Below are 22,662 nucleotides of genomic sequence, written 5' to 3'. Positions count from 1 at the left end.
CTGAAGTGCACTACGAACAGAGTGCAGGGTTGAGGAGTGCACTATATGCAGAGTTGAGGGGTGCACTATATGCAGAGTGCAGGGTCGTGGAGTCCTCTAAGTACAGAGTGCAGGGTTAAGGGCTGTGCTATGGGAAGAGTGCAGGGTTGAGGGGTCCTCTATGTGCAGAGTACAGTGTTAAGGGGTGTGCTATGTGAAGAGTGCAGGGTTGAAGGGTCCTCTATGTGAAGGTGTGCAGGTGTGCAGGGTTGAGGGGTTCCCTATGTGCAGGGTTGAAGGCTCCTCTATGGACAAAGTGCAGGGTTGAGGGCAGAGGCGTAACTAGAACTAGAACCTTTAGGGTCCTAGCGCAAGGAACCATGAAGGATCCCCTCCACCCAAGCCCCGGGCTTCCATTTCTGGGAGGGCATTCATTGACATTGAGACTTGCTGGTTATCGTCAGTAGTTTCCTTGGACACTGTGTCTGTGTGAGGAAAGGAGAACCATTAAGCAACAAGACTGTCAGTACACTGAAAATCAAGGCACTGATCATCAATGCCCTGATTATCAGTGCAGCCCCATAAGTGCCCATCAGTGCTGCCTAAAAGTGCTCCTCAATGCCACCTATCAGTGTCCATCAATGCCGCCTATCAGTGCCCATCAGTGCAGCCTCAGTGCCACCTTTCAGTGCTCATCAATGCCAGCTATCAGTGCTCCTCAATGCAGCCTGTCAGTGGCATCTATCAGTGCCCATTAATGCTGCCTATCAGTGCCCATCAGTGCAGCCCATCAGTGTTTATCAATGACACCTATCAGTGCCGCCTAACAGTGCTACCTATCAGTGTTCCTCAATGCTGCCTATCAGTGCCACCTGTCAGTGCTTATCAATGCTGCCTATCAGTGCAGCCTATCAGTGCTCATCAATTCCATCTATTAGTGCCCATCTGTGCTCATCAATGCCATCTATCAGTGCCACCTATCGGTGCTTCTCAATGCTGCCTATCAGTGCCACCTATCAGTGCTCATCTATGCCGCCTATCAGTGCCACCTTTCAGTGTTCATCAATGTCGCTATCAGTGCCCATCAATGCAGCCTATCAGTGCCAACTATCCATAAAAATGTCTCAATCTTTTCCAAGTCCAATGTAGACCAAACAGCTTCAGCAACATCCTCTCTGGTTGGGAATCCCTTGGAAGGCGAAAAGATCTTGAAAAAAGAAAATGCTATGTAGTGTAGTATGTGTAATCCAATTGGTGTGTTTAAAGTAATGCATTTATTTTGTGCTTACATCAAAATCATAAAATACTTTCCCCTGAATCCAAAGATGTGTTCTTATATACAGGTATGCACTCTAAGGCCGCGTACACACGGGCGGATTGTCTGGCCAACTTAGTCCGCTGAAACGTGTTTCAGCGGACAATCCGCTCGTGTGTGGGCTTCAGCTGACTTTTTCAGCGGACAGTCTGGCGGACTAAGTCTTTCGGAATTTCCGTAATACAGTCCGTCCAAACTTGGTTTCAGCGGACAGTCCACTCGTGAGTAGGCCGGACTAAGTATGGCGCATGCTCAGAAAGGATTTACACGGCCGAAGGTTGCATTGCAGTGTATTGGACGTCGAATTTCTAGTCCCGTCGTACGTGCCGTACACGTCATCGCGCAAGCTTTCAGCGGACTGTCTGTTCGTCGTGTGTGGTCAAGTCCGTTCATTCAAAAGTAGGACGGACTGTCTGTCGGATTGTCTGACGAACTTAGTTGGCCAGACAATCCGCCCGTGTGTACGCGGCCTTACCCTCATCTTTCTCAAACAGAGCCTTTCTTAACACTCCAATGTGGATGTTTCTCTGTGTCTCTATCTCCCCTCCAGAACAATTCCTCCTCACCTCTCTCCAGATTGGCGTTGGAAGCAAATGTAAGATTAATAATGTGCAATCAATTAGTCCTCTCTGATGAGAATTCCTTGTTATTACATCCAGAAAGGCACATAAAAAAGAATGCTATTCAGTAAGCACTGTTATCATGGATATAAGTTCAGGCCTGGTGCAAGGATTTTTGACACCATAGGCGAAACCTCATTATACTGCCCCCCCATTGGCTCTGCCCTTGACTCACCCCCTTTTCCCTGCCCATGTATATGGTGGAGGTGACGGGGTGGAGAGTACACAGACCTACCTGATTCCTACATTCACCTACCTTACCACTACACTGGCCTACCTGCCCACTATGCAGACCTACCTGACCATTACAGAGAGCCACCTGACCATTACAGAGAGCCACTTGACAACTACGCTGACCCACTTGACCACTACGCTGACCCACTTGACCACTACGCTGACCCACTTGACCACTACACAGACCTACCTGACCACTACACAGACCTACTTGACCACTACACTGACCCACCTGACCACTACACTGACCTACCTGACCACTACACTGACCCACATGACCACTACACTGACCCACATGACCACTGCACTGACCCACATGACCACTGCACTGACCCACATTACCACTACACTGACAACTACACTGACCCACCTGACAACTACACTGACCTAACTGACCACTTTTGAGGACAGCCCTGCATTGCATACAGCCCCCCCCACAGTACAATGTACATTGGTGGATGCTCCTCACCTCTCCATGGCCTCCAGATTACATCGCCAGGTTCTCCACCAGAACCAGACACACAGAATACTCCTTTGGGGTCCCGCCACCTAACCGCTCCTCTGTATTCCCCGCTGGTCCACCAACAGCTGTTTTTAACCTCTACACCAACTGCTCCTCCATCTGCACCATGCATTGCCCCTCCCTCTCCGCCATTCTCGCACAACAGGCCACACCAGACTAGAGGATTCCCAAGGCAGGGGGGAGCAGCAATAGGCTGCTGCAGAGGAACACGCCTCATCTGAGGGGGAGGCAAATGGCCACAGCACAGCACGCTCAGGCTGGAACAGAGAGGCCAGGTGAGTGGCGCCAGCCCAAGGAGCTACCCAGCTGCCTTGGGCCCCACAAATACATGCATCCCCGCCCAGTCAGCCCCTGTCGACGCCGCCCCCTGACTAAAGTGTGCTCCAATGCTAAGTACTCCAATGCTAAGAATCTCCCATGCAAGATATTAATAAAGGGCCCATAGCGCAGCAGTACAAGTTAAAATTCAAAGTTTAATGTGCAAAAACCTACTTAGGAACAGCAGCTTGTAAAAATGCCTGGAAATCTCAATTAAGATGGCTGCCACAGCACTTCTGATGCGCGATTACGCCACTTCCACATTTGATGTCCTTTCCGATGTGTTTTGTCCAATGGACTTCTTCCCAGGATGTGGGTTCCTAGGAAGAAATATATGGGATGAAACACATCCAAAGTCATGCCAGAAGTGACATAATTACAGAAAAAAGAGAAGAAGTTCTCCGTGGGTTTTTTTTTAGCAGCAATGAGGATGCAAGTGATTCATAAAAACTTACTTGGTTTTATTGGTCAAAAGCTAATCATGCCATATACAATACATGCAGGAATTAAAATATGAGCTCTGGTGTACAACAGACAAAAAGTCCTACTGTGGCAAACATACAAGGTGCAAAGTACAAATATAATTCATACATTCTTTCTAAAAGCATAAAAAAGTATTCAAATCAATATCAATTTTGTAATTTCAATGAACATCTGGCATGCTTAATACCCCAATGCATTTCAGCCTTGGATGATTTACGGCCTTCTTCAGGGGGAATTTTTTTTCTCTCATCTCCACATTCCTGCAGGCATATCAAGATGACAATTATTTAGCATTGAACTATATCATTGTTATATATTCATATACATTAACCAATCATATTTACCCTTTACCAGAGGAGTCCTTTCCACATAAACCAGAGTCTATTATTCTAAAAGCCCCAAACAAGCTTCCTCCCCGAAGGTGATCCTATGCGTGAGTTTAAAGCCCTAAGGGATTTAACACTACTTTACAATGAAAATAATAACGAAGAGCTCAGTGACCAATTGGATTTGGAAACCTTGCTCACTGAAGCACGGAAGTCCAATCCTGATCCAACATCTACATTTAGAAAACCATCTGTAAAATTTCCACCCTTGCATACAAATGCAAGTGTGGCTACTTTCCTAAAACTAACTTTGAAGGATATAGCTAAAATACCACACAGACAATGTACCCCACGTAATTTACCCATTGATGAAAGTTGGGCTCTAACAACCTTACAGTCCAGAGACACACTCATAATAAAACCTTCAGACAAAGGGGGACACGTTGTCCTGATGGACAAGGAATAAAGAGAAATATGTCAGAAAATCCTTGGCAATAAGGATTGGTATAAAGTTATACCTAAAAGACATATTAAGAAATCTAATATTGTATTTTATGGCCTCATTAAGAGGGCCTACAAAGAAGGTACCATAAACAAAAATGTTTATGAATACATTAAGATTAGACATCCAAGAATACCTACGTTTTTTATAGTATTCCAAAAATTCACAAGACTCCCCTACATCCTACCGGACGACCTATCGTCTCCGGCAATGGAGGAATCTCTGAAAATGTGACTCATTGACGCACACTTGCAACCTTTTTGTTTTTGCATTACCTTCATTTACTAAGGATACGATAATTTTTTTACAAACAATCCAGGCATTCTTGATATGCCTGCGGAAATGTGGAGATAAGAGAAAAAAATCACCCCTGAAGAAGGCCGTAAATTATCCAAGGCTGAAATGCATTGGAGTATTAAGCATGCCAGATGGTCATTGAAATTACAACATTGATATTGATTTGAATACTTTTTTATCCTTTTAGAATTAATGTATGAATTATATTTGTACTTTGTACCTTGTACCTTTGCCACAGTAGGACTTTTTGTCTGTTGTACACCAGAGCTCATATTTTAATTCCTACATGTATTGTATATGGTACGATTAGCTTTTTGACCAATAAAACCAAGTACATTTTTATGAATCACTTGCATCCTCATTGCTGCTAAAAAAAAACACGGGGGGCTTCCTCTTTCTTTTCTATATTTGTTACGGGGTGTGCAGCTAGCTCAGATTGTCCTTTGGGCACCTTCTTTCTTATTTGAAAAAAAGTGACACAATTACACATCGGAAGTACCGTGGCGGACATTTTTTAAGTACGTTTATGCACAATAAATATTGGATTTTAACATGTATTGCTGCACTTTTTTAATGTCTTGCATGGAAGAGTCCTAACATTGGAGTATGTAGGATCGGAGTATTGTTGATGATACAATTATACCCATGATAACAGTGCTTACTGGATAGCATTCTGGTTTTATGTTTCTTTCTGGATGTAAGAGCATGGAATTCTCATCAGGAAGGATGAATTGATGGCACATTATTAATCTTATATTTGCTTCCAACACCAATCTGGAGAGAGGGGAGGAGAAATTCTTCTGGATGGGAGATAGAGACTCAGAAAAAAAACAGCCACATTGGAGTGTTATGGAAGGCTCTGTTTGAAAAAGATGAGGGTAAGGGTACATATATAAGTACGCCAATTGGATTAGACATACTAAACTATATAGCATTTTCTTATTTGAGATCTTTTCAACCTTCATGAGTGGAGTACTACAAGGGATTTACAACCAGAGAGGACATTGCTGAAGCTGTTATGTCTACTTAGAAAAGATTTTTTGGAAGGACATCTTTATGGATTTGGACTTTTAGGATTACTTTTAGGATTGCTGATGGTGAGCACTGATTTTATGTGTATGCGTTTCATATCTGTCAGTGGTTTAATATGTTGTGCATAACCACACACTTTATTAGTACAAAAAGCAAAATCCTCACATTTTATATTTTAAAAGAGAAGTTTGTATTTTTATTTATTTTTTTAATCATACTTAGCTAGGTGGATGCAGCATCGGTTCGATGCTGCATCTATCCCTTGCCGCCTTTGCACTGAGAACTTTCGCCGATGGCTCGGTTCTCACAGTTCCCTGAGCAGAGAGCTGCTGACTGTCAATCAGCAGCTCTCCGCTCTGCCCCCCCCCCCAGCTCTCTCTGGAGAGCTGAGCTGTGGAGGGGCAGGGAGCAACTGTCTCAGGCTCTCAGTGGCTCGCTAACAGGCTGAAACAGGAATCAGTCCAGACACAAGCTATCTCTGCGTAAATATTTTACCTTGGGAATAGTAAATCCACGAAACTGAGTAGTCCTGGAGACCTCATGTGGTAGGTTCATGGGCAGCACATCAGCATATCTCTGGATTTCATGAATGACGGCATCGGTATAAGGCATAGCCTCCCTATCTTGGGTGGTTGGGACTCGAGATCTTCCAATCACTTGATCAATTTCCTCTTGTACCTTAACTAACGTAGATACTTGGTCAAAGTCAGTAAGAAAAAATAAATAAAACAACCTTTAGCTAGAATATTAAAGCAGATCTTCACAGCATCGGAGCACCAGAAACCAAAACACACAATTTAATAAATGATTTAATTTTCAAAGCAACTCTCCCCCAACCACCCATGTCTTCATGCTTTATTTTGTTGAGAAATCACTGTGAAAAACACCCCCTAGCATTTCTGGCCATGGCCATCTTCAGTAAGGGCAAATTATTCATGTAGCATTTAATTCTTGGAATCCATCTGCCCTTAGCTCAAGCATAGACACAAGAAAGTGTGCTTAGCTGAGATAACCTACCCTCCTGAAGACTCCTGGGATGTATGACATCATTTGCTTAGGCAAGAAACCAGGACGTAACTCAAGAAATGTAAAAGAAAAGTTTAAAACAAGTAAATACGATATACCTTCCTATCTATTTACTAATGCTAGCCGCACGATGATTAACTAATAATCAATGTTTATTGGGAGAGTAAAGTTCCGCTTTAAAAAAACGCATCGATAAACTAAAAACAAATATGCTCAGAATCACAGTTGGGAAATGAACAATGAATTCTACTTACAGTATTTATCTCTTCTAGAGTGTTTCTCTGCTACAATGTGTCCCAATTCCTGTTACCTGAAGAGCAGTTTTAAAAAAAAAAGTTCTAGTGATATACATAAAAAGAAAAATCCCAAATGTCCATGAACTTCAGTCTTTAAAAAAACCTCATTAACTATAATGGATCTAGAAAATGAAAAAAAAAATACTGAATTTGAAGATGGGCTATACCCAGATGCCTGGACCGGCAACTGGCCCAGCCTCTGAGTGAGCCTCCGAAAGCCTGAGCTACCTCCTGACAGTCCCCGGCTCTCTGCTCACTGAAGACCAAGAACTGATTGATCAGCAGTCTTTGATCGCTCTGTTCTCTGTGTTCATCAGATTGATGCTGCATCCACCTAGGTGAGTATAACAGTTTTTTTGTTTTTTTTTAACCTCCAACTTCCCCTTTAAGATGGGATTTACAAACCATTCCTAGATCTCTGTTCCAGTATGTTGCATTAACTAGCTAAAGTTGTACTGTACTTAAAATGGTATTAAATATAAAGATAAAAGCATTAAAGGGGTTGTAAACCTTTGTGTTTTTTCACCTTAATGCATCTTATGCATAGCCTATTTAAAATAGATACACATCCCACCACAGTCTGCATTTAAAGCTCTCTGCCTTGGACTCTTACGTTTAACATCTGGGTGTTTGAGAAGAAGTAAGAATCCATGTCTCAAGGTGGTGCTCACTGTCTCAGTCCCGGCCACAAATAAAGTTAAGACAGTTCCATAAAAATTCTTCACGGTGAAATGTGTGGATGGATTATGCTTCTCCTGCAGGTAAGGAACATGGAATTTCAGTCATTGTTTAGTTAATCTTCTAAAGATTAAAGTGACCTTGGCTCAAAATAAAAATTAAACAAAAGACACACTGTATGTAATGGAAGATGACTACTGCGTCTTACAGTGCCACTTGTTTTAGCCTAATAAATGCAGCTTTACCAAAGTTTAACCACTTCCTGTTGGTAGGCCGTATACGGCCCCAGGTTGAAGTGGTTATACCCATAGGTATGCACAGCCCATTGCATTAGGGTGTGCACCTCAAATCTCAAACACATATGTGTGTGTGCATGTGTATTTATACCGACGGTGTCAGAAGAGCAGTGGATGTTACCAGTAATATTTATTATTTTCTACAGCTTTATTTTATTCATTTATTTAATTCATTTTTTACATTTTTTAGGAGCCTGTTAGGGGGCTTTGGTGAAATATCAGGGGTGTAAACAGGGGGAAACTGCAGCACACGGGGTGATTACCTCGCCTGTGGCTATACCAGGATTATGGTTGCAGCTACAACCATGATCCTGGTATCAACCTTTGCAACTGGTGATTTCCTACAAGGTAAAAGAGATCTGAATGGCTATACAGCCACTGGATAACTTTTACAGGTGTTGGAAGGGGGTCCTCTGTCCTGGCTCCACTGTCACCTTCACAGGGCTCTCCCATCCCATCGGGGAGCCGGTAATGGTGTGAATGGCCGCATCAGATGATACCAAAGACAGAGAAAAAGGAACTGATATTGTTCCTTTCCCTCTGTGATATCAGAAACCAGAAGCAACTAGGATTTGTCCTTCCAGTTTTGGTTCTTTGTTTACAGGCCGTTTCCATGCTTTGGAGGCCAGAGGAGAGATCTGGGGTCTAATAGACCCCAGATCTCTCCATACATAGGATCTGTCACCTCCCATGCTATCACAAGGGATGTTGTTCATCCCTTGTAATAGCACTAAAGGTGATCCAAATTTTTTTTTTAAATAAAGTAAAATAAATAATAAAATAAACAAAGTTTAAAGCACCCCTGCCCCCGCTGGGCTCATAGCAAATGCAAAAGCACACAAAAGTCCCACATGCATATGTAAACGATGATCACAGCACACATGTGAGGTATTGCCACAAATATCAGAGCAAGAGCTATAATGCTAGTACCAGACTTCCAGTTTAACTCTAAACCTGTCATGTACCGTAGTTTGTTGCCATTCCACAGGTGTGTAAAGCATGGCATGTTTGGCATCTATTTACTTGTTTACTTGGCGTAATACCATCTTTTATATTTTGCCAAACAATGTGTTCTATATTGTGTTTGCATTCACTAAAATTCATGAAAGTGTATTTTTTCCCCAAAAATTGCATTTAAAAAGCCACTGTGCAAATATTGCGTGACATAAAAAAAAAGGAACACACACCATCGTATTCTCCAGGGCCTCTACCTATATATATATATATATATATATATATATATATATATATATATATATATATATATATATATATATATATATATATATATATATATATATATATATATATATATAGTGCCCACAGCACTGTCAAAGTAGTGTAACCCATAGCAAAAAGGTTTCTACTGCAACTTGCACAGCACCGCTTTTAGCACAAGACTGTCTTAACTGACCACCCATTGGTTTCTGCTGCAACTTGCAAGGCACCAAACTGTCCTAAACAGCTTGACCCATATGAGTGTTTCCTTCTTGTATAATAAGCAGACTAAATTCACTTTGTATTTCTCATGTGAAGTTTAATCATGCTAAATGTCACAGGTTGACCTGCATTTGGATTTATACTATATGGATTTCAAAACAATTTGAATATAGTGTTCAGTATTTAAAAGTTCAGTATTTCACTAATGCAACTTAAAAAGGTGAAACTAATATATGAGATAGACTCATTAAATGCAAAGCAAGAGTTCAAGCCATGATGTGTCGTAATTCTGATGATTATGGCTTACAGCTCATGAAAACCCCAAATCCACAATCTCAGAAAATTTTAATATTGTGAAAAGGTGCAATATTCTAGGCTCAAAGTGTCCCACTCTAATCAGCTAATTAAGCCATAATACCTGCAAAGGGTTCCTGAGCCTTTGAACAGATATCCCAGTCTGATTCAGTAGGAATCACAATCATGGGAAAGACTGCTGACCTGACAGTTGTGCAGAAAACCATTACCGACACCCTCCATAAGGAGGGAAAGCCTCAAAAGGTAATTGTAAAAGAAGTTGGATGTTCCCAAAGTGCTGTATCAAAGAATATTAATAGAAAGTTATGTGGAAGGGAAAAGTGTGGAAGAAAAAGGTGCACAAGCCTGGAGAGGATTGTCAGGAAAAGGCCATTCAAAAGTGTTGGGGACTTTCACAAGGAATGGACTGAGGCTGGAGTCAGTGCATCAAGAGCCGCCACACACCTGGACATGGGCTTCAAAATTCGTATTCCTCTTGTGAAACCCCTCCTGAACAACAAACAACGTCAGAAGCATCTTACCTGGGCTAAAGAAAAACAGACCTGATCTGTTGCTCAGTGGTCCAAAGTCCTCTTTTGTGTTGAGAGCAAATTTTGCATCTCATTTGGAAATGAAGGACCCAGAGTATAGAGGAAGTATGGAGAGGCGCACACTGCAAGATGCTTGAAGTCCAGCGTGAAGTTTCCACAGTCTGTGTTGATTTGAGCAGCCATGTCATCTGTTGGTGTTGGTCCATTGTGCTTCATTAAGTCCAGGGTCAACGTAGCCGTCTACCAGAGATTTTGGAGCACTTCATGCTTCCTTCCGCAGACAAGCTCTATGGGGATGCTGACTTCATTTTCCAGCAGGACTTGGCACCTGCTCACACGCCTGACTTGAACCCTATAGAAAATCTATGGGGCATTGCCAAGAGAAAGATGTAAGACATGAGCCCGAACAATGCAGAAGAGCTGAAGGCTGCTATTGAAGCATCCTGGTCTTCCATAACACCTCAGCAGTCCCACAGGCTGATAGCTTCCATGCCACGCTGCATTGAGGCAGTAATTGCTGCAAAAGGGGTCCAATCGAAGTACTGAGTACATATGCATGCTTATACTTTTCAGAGGTCCGGTATTATTCTATGTACAATCCTTGTTTTATTGCTCGCATTTAATACTCAAATTTTCGGAGATTGTGGATTTGAGGTTTTCATGAGCTATAAGCCATAAACATCACAATTATGACAAATCGCGGCTTGAATTATCTTGCTTTGCATGTAATGAGTCTATCTCATATATTAGTTGCACCTTTTAAGTTGCATTAGTGAAATAAATGAACTTTTGCATGATATTCAAATTTTTTGAGTATGTCACTATTAATTTGTGGGATTCAAAAATACAAACCACATTGGAAGGGTGACAATAAAATAATTAAGATTAGTCATGCTGAATCCCGATGGATTCATAAATTATTCACCTTAGCACCTTTAGGACATAATCTAGAGTTTGATCTTAATTGTTTCATTTCTAATTATTAATATATTTTAAAATTATTTTAATTAATCTAAATATTCATTTTATTAATTATGTATTTAATAGATTTTGATTCCTTGGGGGGGTTTCAAGTATTTATTTATGATTCATTAAATTACTTCTCTGGTCAGTATTCCCCAGAGTGCAGACCCAGTTTAAATAAAACCTTTTTTTATGTTTTTTACTCTGTTTATTAGATGGCCCATATTGAGGTTCCTTTCCTCTTGTTTATTTTTGATGTTATTAATTAGATCAACCACTAGATGGCTACATGGAGTTCGTACAGACCTTTATTTATTAATAGGTTTTTTACTATTAGTGAGATGTAATATCTTATTTAACCACAAGATGTCGATGTTGCTTTTTTCTTCTTTTTAATTATGCATCTCTAATGACATTTGTATAGTGTTACTCTGTAATTATGGAGAAATGTATGTTAATCAGAATGCATATATGTTAAAGCAGTGGTCCCCAACCTTTTTGGCACCGGGGATCGGCTGCGTGGAAGAAAATTGTGTCAAGGAAGGCCCGGCGAGGGACTGGGGGTGATGTACGCACACATGTGTTTAAGCAAATTTTGACGCCAATTTATCGGGCATTAGCTGGTGTTCGGCTATTGGTACTTCAGTCATCATGGCACCATGGTTGGTATGGTGTCAGAATGATTGAAGCGCATTATTTCTTATATTACATTGTAATATAAATGAAATAGTTCAACTTACCATAATGCAGAATTAGTGGGAGCCCTGAGTGTGTCACTTTCCAAGTCGCCTGCCACCAGATGAGGAATGCCACTTGCCACGCTGTCTGCCACCAGTTGAGGAATGCCATTTGCCACATCACCTGCCTGTGCGACCAGATGAGGAATGTGCCACTTGCCATGTCACTTGCCTGTGCCATCAGATGAAGAATGCCACTTGCCACGCTTGCCTGCCACCAGATGAGGAATGCCACTTGCCACGCTGCCTGCCACCAGTTGAGGAATGCCACTTGCCACATCACCTGCCTGTCACCAGTTGAGGAATGCCACTTGCCACATCACCCGCCAGTGCCACCAGATGAGGATTGTCACTGCATTGGTGACACTGGTTCAGTGGTCTTTCTTAAATGAGGGCAGGAGAGCAGAGATGCGGGGCGGGCAGTGAGAGATGATGTCATCTCTCTGCTCCCCGCCGCACCTCCGACATTCTGTATGCTGTGAGGGCGGAAGAGCGGTGATGCTAGGCGGGCAGGGAGAGATGATGTCATCTCTCTGCTCCCCGCCGCACCGCCGACATTCCGCACGTTGTGAGGGCGGAAGAGCAGGGATGTTAGGCGGGCGGAGAGAGATGTCATCTCTGCTCGCCAGCCCGCTTCTCTTATTCGCCTGCCCGCTTTCCTCTCTATCCACTGGTGTCTTACAGTCTGCCGCGGCCCGGCTGCAAAGACGCTACGGCCCGGTAGTGGGCCGTGGACCAGGGGTTGATGACCCCTGTGTTAAAGTATAAAGGTGATGCTAAAATATGTCTAATATACTGAATTAGAGTTATTGTAGCAAGCTATAAAATGAATTTGCGGTGTTGCGGTGGTTGTTTATGGTTGCTATGACAGCACCGCACGCCCTATATAAGTTACGCTGACACCTGACTCCTTGACCCTTTGCAAAAGTCATGTGTTTGTGACGCAACGCGTCAGGGAAGAGCCAGGTGTTGATTCGTTACTTCCGGTCGTTCTATTGCTTACACGCAAAACTGCTTTATTTTATGTAAGTGTGGAGATTATATTTTTTATTTAAATTTTGGATATACTACACATGTGAGTCCCCTTTCTCTCCCCTATTATATCCATTGCTGAAAGTGTTTGTTTATGGACGGGCGGGATATACGAAGAAGAGTAATTATCATCTCATTTGTATAAGAGCTTATGACCCTTGGGGGTCTTGAATTAAGGTGAGAGGATGGGGGAAACGGGGGGTGCACAAGTGGAGCACTGAAGGACCCTGTGTTTGGTGGACTGTCACAACTGTGGAGTTCTATATATATTTTTTGGACATTGCATGGATTGAGGACTTTTTTCACTACTGGATATTTACTTCTTGAACAGCACTGCTTGTCACTGTGGATTACTTGATTTGGACTGGATGCACTTTTCTTATTTTTTATTTGCACTGTATTTGTCGATTTGCAAGCTTTTTGCACATACTTATGCCAATGTGGATTGATTATCACACTTTATGTGTGATTTCGCACTAACAGTCACTTTATCAGTAATATTTTGCACATGTTTGGATTTTGCAGATTTGCACATTATTTTGCATACATTTATTTTATATTAATTTATGTATATACTCACTAGGTAGGTTAGTGTGGTAATTAATTAATTAATAGCAGGTAGCGCTACATATTTTTGTTTTAATACTGAGACAGTAAGACACTAAGAAATTACACTTTTCTACAATGTAAAGTAGCACGTGTACAGCTTGTATAGCAGTGTAAATTTGATGTCCCCTTAAAATTACTCAACACACAGCCATTAATGTCTAAATCGCTGGCAACAAAAGTGAGTACACCCCTAAGTGAAAATTGGGCCCAATTAGCCATTTTCCCTCCCCGATGTCATGTGACTCGTCAGTGTTAAAATGTCTCAGGTGTGAATGGAGAGCAGGCGTGTTAAATTTGGTGTTATCACTCTCACTCGCTCATACTGGTCATTGGAAGTAAAACATTGCACCTCATGGCAAAGAACTCTCTGAGGATCTGAAAAAAAAAAGAATTGTTGCTCTACATAAAGAGGGCCTAGGCTATAAGAAGACCCTGAAACTGAGCTGCAGCATGGTGGCCAAGACCACTCAGCGGTTTAAAAGGACAGGTTCCACTCAGAAAAGGTCTCACCATGGTTGACCAAAGAAGTAGAGTGCACATGCTCAGCATCATATCCAGAAATTGTCTTTGGGAAATAGATGTATGAGTGCTGCCAGCATTGCTGCAGAGGTTGAAGGGGTGGGGGGGTCAGCCTCTCAGTGCTCAGACCATACACCGCACACTGCATGATGGTCTGCATGACTGTTGTCTCAGAAGGAAGCCTCTTCTAAAGATGATGCACAAGAAAGCCTGAAAACAGTTTGCTGAAGACAAGCAGACTAAGGACATGGATTACTGGTACCATGTCCTGTGGTCTGAGACCAAGATAAACTTATTTGGTTCAGATGATGTCAAGCGTGTGTGGTGGTAACCAGGTGAGGAGTACAAAGACAAATGTGTCTTGCCTACAGTCAAGCATGGTGGTTGGCGTGTCATGGTCTAGGTGCTGCCGGCACTGGGGAGCTACAGTTCATTGAGGGAACCATGAATGCCAACATGTACTGTGACATACTGATGCAGAGCATGATCCCCTCCCTTCGGAGACTGGGCTGCAGGGCAGTATTCCAACATGATAACAACCCCAAACACACCTCCAAGAAAACCACTGCCTTGCTAAAGAAGCTGAGGTAAAGGTGATGGATTGGCCAAACATGTCTCCAGACCTAAACCCTATTGAGCACCTGTGGGGCATCCTCAAATGGAAGGTGGAGGAGCGAAAGGTCTCTAACATCCACCAGCTCTGTGATGTCGTCATGGAGGAGTGGAAGAAGACTCCAGTTGCAACCTGTGATGCTCTGGTGAACTCCATGCCCAAGAGGGTTAAGGCAGTGCTGGGCAATAATGGTGACCACACAAAATATTGACACTTTGGGCCCAATTTGGACATTTTCACTTAGGGGTGTACTCACTTTTGTTGCCAGAGGTTTAGACGTTAATGGCTGTGTGTTGCGTTTTTGAAGGGACAAAATATGGTGTGACCAAATCCCCATATTTTTTGATAATGTTTTTTGAAAATGTCTAGGTGTTTTAAATAAGCCTTGCTGGAGGTAAATGTCTTTTTTGCATGTGCAGAATTTTTTTTCTGTGCAGAATCCCCCCCCCCATACTTACCTGAGCCCCCTCTCAATCCAGCAATGTGCATGAGTGCCTGCCTCGGCTCTCCAGGGACTATCCCTCCTCATTGGCTAAGACAGCAGCTCCCGCTGCTGTTGATCACAGCCACTAAGCCAATCAAGAGAGAGAGGGGGCAGGGCTGAGCTACAGCTCTGTGTGTGAATGCAGCTGGGGAGCGCGCCTGCTTGGGTGCCCCATTGCAAGCTGCTTACTCTGGGGGCACTCGACAGTAGGGATGGTTCAGGAGCACCAGCGAGGGACCCAAGAAGGGGAGGATCTGGGCTATTCTGTGCAAAACTACTGCATAGTGCAGAAAAGTATACCATGTTTGTTATTGTTATTATTATTTTTTTTTAATAGACTTTAATATCCCTTTAAATGTGTAATGTGTGTAATGTGCACTGTTTTTACTTACTAATCTGGACATTTGTTTTGCCCTGCTTTTCAGACAGAAGAAACAGCCAGATCACTATTCCTATGTACACAGAGTTCTATGTGTTTGTAAACATAGAACTCTGTGTGTGATTGTACACAGCCGATCAGCAGGTTTCAGCCAAAATCATTGGCTGAAATCTGCTGCCAAACTTGAGCTGTGTTCAATCACAGCATAGGTTGGCAGGGGGTGCGCACATACGCACCCCAATCCAGGAAGAAGGCCAGTAGTGTACATGTACATGACCGTGCCTGTACATGCCATCCGCTCGCAGTATATTTACTGTGAGCCGTCAGCAAGTGGTTAAGCTGATCTTGTCTGCCAGCTCCTGCCGGAACAACTCCTGTGCCCACATGCAGGATGACATCATCCCCCACTGTCCGAATAAAAGGCTTAAAATTAGTCACCTTGAAGTAGCTCAGGGAGAAGAAACAGCAGGTGGCGAGTGGTATAACAATCACATCAATAGAAGATGAAGGTGAATATTTTTAGAAGTTTAGTTCCACTTTAGGTACTAAGTATTGCAAACACATGTAAAGGTATTTTCATTGGGACAAGAGGAGTTGACGGTAGAAACCCATCAAGCTAATCAACAACCAACCAACTTTCACCATGCAGTTTATTCCTCTGTACTTTCCAGAAATATAATCAATATGTCTGTACAAGTAATGGAGGGGAGGTGACAACACAGTTTTCTTTAACTCTAATGCCTTGTACACACGGTCGGACATTCAGACAACAAAATCCATCTGATTTTTTCCGACAGATTTTGTCCGAAATTGGTGTTGCATACACACGGTCGGACAAAGTTGTCGGAAAATCAGATCCTTCAAAACGTGATGACGTTCATTCATTACAATGAGACTATGTTGAAGCTAGTAGCCAATAGCTTTAGTCTCGTAATTTGATCTGAGCATGCGTGGCACTTTGTCGGAATTCTCTATAAACGATTGGAAAAAGGCAGAGATGGGATTTTTTGACGGAAAATTTGATATCCTGCTCTCAAATTTTTTCTGGCGGAATTTCCGACGGAAAAAGTCCGATAGAGCCCACACAAGATCGAATTTTCCGACAACATAATCCGATCGGACCTTTTCCGTCGGAATTTCCGACTGTGTTTACACGGCATAACAGAGAATGTGTTGTCACCCTCTTGGTTGGTTTGTCTGGCAGAGATGTGTGACTCATTCGTGTGTATTTCAAGTTGTTCTTTAAAAAATAACCAAAATAATGATGTAGCGTACCTTTTCCATCAGGATAAGGAAACTATCTATCAGGTGACGTGGACTGCTTGTATTCAGGGTGTCTTTGATGATTTCTATTTTCTCTTTCACAAACTGCTCCAGCTGCAGAACACACCTGTATGCCCTATGATGGGGGCCTGGCACATATCTCATCGGTACATCATATATTTCATAGAGCTGCATGACAGAAGAGAGGAAATTAGCATTATGCATATGAAAAATTAACTTAATCTCAAACTAGATGTGAACCTTAGAGAGGTACTACATACACCCAGAAAAACATCATCGTAGTACTTTGTATAGCACGACCTGCGTACCATGTATAAAAAAGCATCCTGTTCTTTTTATATTGCTTCCTTTGTGAAATCTCTGGTGTTGCTGTCAGTCCCCCTGCTTTCCTAATAAAAACTTACCCCACTAAGCATGAGAGCACAGCGTGGCCAGAATTCTGGCTGTGCTGAGAACTCAGCCTGCTCTCCTCCAATAATCAGAGTTGTGCTGACAGATCCCCCCCTCCTGCACAGTCAATCCCTGGGAAGTGTACTACAGTTTCTCCTCTTCCAGCTCTCTAAGCTCATTATGCATCTGAGAACACAGGATATGTTATCACTTAAAAAAAGGGGAAAAGAGGTATTTGTAATGTTTACAGTATCTTTGCAGTTTGCACCAATGTTTTGCTTTTCATTTATATTTTAACAAAGTGAGGGCTTACATAAACTTTAACATAACCTTGCACGGCTAATCTGCTTTGAAATACACTCTCTATTCCTATCACCAAACATTTTTTAGCTGCATGGCATAGGTTCAAGTCAACTCATGGTCTTCAGTCACCACGCATGCCTATCCTTTCATTCCTTAAAAATCCCTCCTTCTACCCTGCCTGGAGTTCTCCTATCTTCTTTCAGGTGTAGACTGCAGCTAACCAATTTTGGTAACAGCTATGTCGATTAAATCCCCTACATCAGTGATGGCAAACATTGACACCCCAGATGTTTTGGAACTACATTTCCCATGATACTCAACTACACTGCAGAGTACATAAGCATCATGGGAAATGTAGTTCCAAAACATCTGGGGTGTCAAGGTTTGTCATCACTGCCCTACGTTATGTGAGAGCCACGTTCTGAACTGTTCCGCTATCTTCAAATCAGAAATGTCTATGTGTCGTATATTCGAGCTTGGACTATGCCTACTCACATGACCGCTTCAAAAGCATCTGCAAGCATGATCCCCATGCCAGAGGATTTATTTTGTTTCTCTATGACCAGTTGGTCACTAAAACCGATGCAGGCCACCCATTCTATGTTGCAAAATGGGAGCATGATATAGGGCAAACTTTGGATACAGCGGGATGATGTTGGATTTAGACTGTGACCAAGTTCTCCTCCCCAAATGTTATGGCTACGGAAGCAAACTATGAAGTACTTATCCACTGGTACCTGATTCCTGCCAGAATAGCAAAGTTTGTCCCTAACTACTCTGCGGCTTGTTTTCGGGCTGTTCTGACCTAGGCATTCACTTTCATATATGGTGGCAGTTTCCAGTGGCTCTGGAAGGCTATCGTTGATCTGGCCTCACAGATATTTGATTCTGCCATCTTGTCTGACCCTTCCGTGGTGCTTTTGAACCTTAAACCAGGCAAACTACAGTGGATAAAAAAAGTCTATACACCCCTGTCAAAATGTCAGGTTTAAAAAAAAATGATACAAAGATAAATAATTTCAGAACTTTTGTCCACCTTTAATGTGACCTATAAACTGTACAACCCCCAAACATTATATCTTTTTTTTTTAGCAGAGACTCTAGAGAATATAACGGTGATTGTTGCAATATTTTATGTCACACGGTATTTGCGCAGCAGTGTTTTAAACACAACTTTTTGGGAAAAGGGACACTTTCATGAATTAAAAAAAAAAACAGCAAAAAATTAGCCCAATTTTTTTTCATAATGTGAAAGATAATATTACGCCGAGTAAATAGATACCAAACATGTCACACTTTATAACGCACGCACTCGTGGATTGACGACAAAGTATGGTACCTAAAAATCTCAATAGGCGACGCTTTACATTTTTTTTACGGTTACCAGGTTAGCGTTACAGAGGAGGTCTAGTGCTAGAATTATTGCTCTCGCTCTGACGATCGCGGCTATACCTCACATGTGTGATTTGAACACCGTTTACATATGCGGGCGTGACTTCCGTATGCGTTTCTTTGCTTTTTAGACCCCCCACCCCTCCTTTACAATTCAATGTATTCAGATCGCTGAAAACGGCGATTCTGAATACTGTATATTTTTTTAAAACCGGCGCCATTGGCAGCCGAGTAAACGGGAAGTGACGTCATGACGACGCTTCCGTGTTTACAATTAGGATACTGGAACGAAGCTGATTACGGCTTTGTTCCAGTTCCTCCCCAGCAGCCGGAGGCATCGGATCGGGAATTGGTGCTCCCGATCGATCGGGAGCACTGGTAACAGCGGCGGGAGGTGGCGGGAGGGGGGACGTCCCCTCCCGCTCCTCTGGCATAACAGCCGAGCGACTTTTAGCCGCATCGGTTGTTATGGCTGGAAAGCCAATCGCCCGCCTGAAAAAACGGTACAGGCATCATCCCGGTATACCCTCCGGAAGCCGAGTACGCAGATCTGCATACGCTTGGCGGGAAGGGGTTAAACTAAAACTCTGTTGAAGTACTTGCCAGATATTCCTGCATCTCCTTTGATGTTGCTGTAGGCCTCTTGGCAGCCTCCCTGACCAGTTTTGTGCTCGTATTTTCATTAATTTTGGAGGAACGCCCAGTTCGTTGTAATGTCACTGTTGTGCCATATTTTCTCCACTTGATGATGACTGTCTTCACTGTGTTCCATGGTATATCTATGCCTCGGAAATTATTTTGTACCATTCTCCTGACTGATACCTTTTAACAATGAGAAGCTCTCTGCAGACCATGGCTTTTGCTGTAGGATGCAACTAAGAAACTAAGAAAATGTCAGGAAATACCTACTAGAACAGCTGAACTTTATTTGGGGTTAATCAGAGGAACTTTAAATGATGGCAAGTGTGTACTGGCTCCTATTTAACATAAGTTTGAATGTGATTGCTTAATTCTAAACACAGCTACATCCTTATTTCTAAGAGGGTGTGCACAGTTAAGCACATTAGGTTAGTTTTTTATTTTTACTTCGCCCCTAAAAGATTTCTTTATTTTTTTTCAATTGAGTTGTACAGTTTATAGGTCACATTAAAGGTGAAAAAAGTCCTGAAATTATTTATGTTTGTCTCATTTTTTTTTTACATAACAGAAACCTGACATTTTAACGAGGTGTGTACACTTTTTATATCCATTTTAACACATAGCCAATTCAAACTTTTATTGCAGCACACAGCAGCCCCAAAACAAACCATAGCTTAATATTGGAAGTCCGACTCCTATCGTACCTGAAGCCAAAAATTGAGTGAACCACACCCTGATCCATGTCAAAAATGGAAGCCATCAGTGAAGACAAAATTTGTAAATTTCAAAAAATATGGGATCCCTGGGTAAAGCATTGCCTTCCCTTTGATTTCGACAAGTCAATATTGTTATTGAAGAAATGGATTCTGAACAGCCGCACTATGATAAAAGCCTTTATTGTAATGAATATTCAATAGACAACAGAAGCAGGACAAACAACTGATGCGTTTCACAACATCATTGTTGTTTAGTCATAGCTAAGTCAATATTGTTACCTTGGTAGACCTTCCTTTTCCCTGTCACAACCCTCGCAGCTAAATCTCTAGAGTCCTTCCAACCCCCCGGGATTTATTTCACCTTCACCCACTTCCCTTCCCTACTTCTCCTCCTTTTCTTCCTCTTCCCTGGTCATCTCCTGTAATCTTTCCTCCCTATTTTTTGTCTCTTTCATTTTGTCATGGTGCAGTAATGGTATGGTTCCCAATCGAGGACCTTGTCTTTAACTACACCAGTTTACCACAGCTGGTCCTTCTCTATTGCAAGGGTTTGCTCTTTACAGCATTTTACTTTTTATTCCTATTTGGAGATGGCCACTTCAGCAATTTTGTCAAAAGTAGCTTTATGTTTGCTGCCTACAGCAAGTTTTGTGTCTGACCTCGACTTCTGTAGCTTTTGATCTCTCTACCTGATGCCAGACTAGTACATGTCTATGTCTATTTATGTATCATTCACTGTACTTGAATTGTTCCTTTTACATTTAAGAGTTAATGAACAAATTTGACAAGAAAAAATAAAAAAGTAATTGTGTTCCTATTCAAAAAGGAACTCTCTCAGGCACTTGGAATTTGCTTGAGATCAGCGGCACATCTGTGCACATGTGGCAGGTTTCGGCACATGAACAAAAATGCCGGCAACATCTGATGAGGAACACTGTAATGCCCCTTGAGGCATGTGCACATGTGCCATAAACTTGCGACTTATTAACACACTGCCCCCTGCGATAGCTGTGACGTAGCAATCCCAGGTGGCAGCAGAGCCCAGTCAAAGCCAGAAGCCCTGAATGAAGTAGAATTAACCCAAAAAATAAAAAATGTTAATAAAAAAAATATTTTAGCATTTATGGGGAGGAGACAAAGTAAGACATTGTTGTTTAGGTGAGTTCAGTTTCACTTTAACCTCTTTGCACAGAGCGCAAACAAATATGTAGCCTTTCGGTGGCCGCATATTTGCATGCTTCGACAGTGCTGTGCCGACGCAGTGGTCATGGAAAATTCCCAATCGCAAACTTTTTCAATCATGTGGCCACGGTGGTCACGTAGCCATAAGCCCTACCCAACCTCCCGGCATAGCAAACAACTTAAAGGGCCGGGGGGAGCCCACGCTAAGCATAACTACTGTAAAGGCAAAACTTCAAGTAAGATCATAGTGCATTGTTAACTATAACTTTTGTTTGTATTGCTATTATAATGCTAATGTTATAAATTAAAGCAGAACTGCACCCAAAAGGGGCAGTTTTATTTTCCACCACCTCTCCCCTCCTATAAAACATTTGGACGCATATTTTTTTTTGCAGAGTGGGTAACAATTGGTTTAACAATTACCCACTTCTGATCGAAGTTCAAACAGCAGCCTTCTAGGGCATGTCACAGGTCCCAGGAGGCTGCGGGACCATTCAAAACGCACAGAGCTCCTCACACATGCGCAGTGGGAAGCTGCTTGTAAACATGCCAGTGCCAGGGACCTGAATACTGGTGAAGAACCGAGGATGGCTCTGGATCCCAGGACAGGTAGGTGTCCTTTTATTAAGTCAGCAACTACAGTGTTTTTATTTTTTTAGGGGGGAGCCTGAAGGTCCTCTTTCAAGTATAAACTGTGAACCCAGATCTCCTTTAACCCTTTTTCTGCCAGGTCTACACGTCATACGGACCTGACAGCAGGCGGTATCACACACAATCCGGTGGCTGCAGCCACCGGGATTGTGTGTGAAACTGCCACAATCCCAAAACAAATAAAGTTACACCCAAGCACATAAAATCCCCCCCCCCCCAATTTTTTTTGAGGCTCCCCACCCCCACATATACGCACATAAGAAAGTAAACACATGTGTCAGAGGCACCTACGCATGAAATCATCGATTTCAGAAAATATATGTTTGGGGTTTTTTGCAGGGGAAAATGTTAAGCCTGCCCACATGCTACAAAAGTGTCACAGAAAAAAAACTGTGGACAAAAAAAGTGCAAGGGGCGATGTGATTATCCTTCCACTGAGATCCTGAGTAATGCTAAATAGCCAATATCCCATGAGAAATTACTCCTGAAGTGGGATTGGGGTTACTTATCATTTCCCGGGATCTTGTTGGAAGAACGATGATGTCGCCTACATTTAGGC

The 22,662-nt window shown here is 42.4% G+C and overlaps 1 protein-coding gene across 3 annotated transcripts in view; it reads right to left on the bottom strand.

Annotated features, from left to right (window-relative positions):
• Positions 1-22,662, bottom strand: part of LOC143982881 (cytochrome P450 2A13-like) — a 40,058-nt gene that overhangs the window by 4,842 nt on the left and 12,554 nt on the right. The window contains exons 5-8 of one of the 3 annotated variants that reach the window (XM_077481993.1): positions 16,822-16,998; positions 7,565-7,706; positions 6,125-6,312; positions 3,164-3,309 (exon numbers count right to left, since the gene is read on the bottom strand). In XM_077481993.1, coding sequence (XP_077338119.1) covers positions 3,199-3,309; positions 6,125-6,312; positions 7,565-7,706; positions 16,822-16,998 — 618 coding nt within the window. In that variant the 3' untranslated portion in view covers positions 3,164-3,198. Of the gene's footprint in view, positions 1-3,163; positions 3,310-3,503; positions 3,733-6,124; positions 6,313-7,564; positions 7,707-16,821; positions 16,999-22,662 lie in introns of those variants that run through there. The other 2 variants (XM_077481983.1, XM_077481974.1) reach the window with 2 other exon arrangements.

The sequence above is a fragment of the Lithobates pipiens genome, unplaced genomic scaffold (assembly GCF_037356315.1).
Source record: "Lithobates pipiens isolate NorthernLeopardFrog02 unplaced genomic scaffold, aLitPip1_a1.2 Scaffold_1, whole genome shotgun sequence".
NCBI classification, from domain to species: domain Eukaryota; kingdom Metazoa; phylum Chordata; class Amphibia; order Anura; family Ranidae; genus Lithobates; species Lithobates pipiens.
The sequence above is the reverse complement of the archived record's forward strand: the minus strand, read 5'-3'. Positions and strand labels throughout refer to the sequence as shown.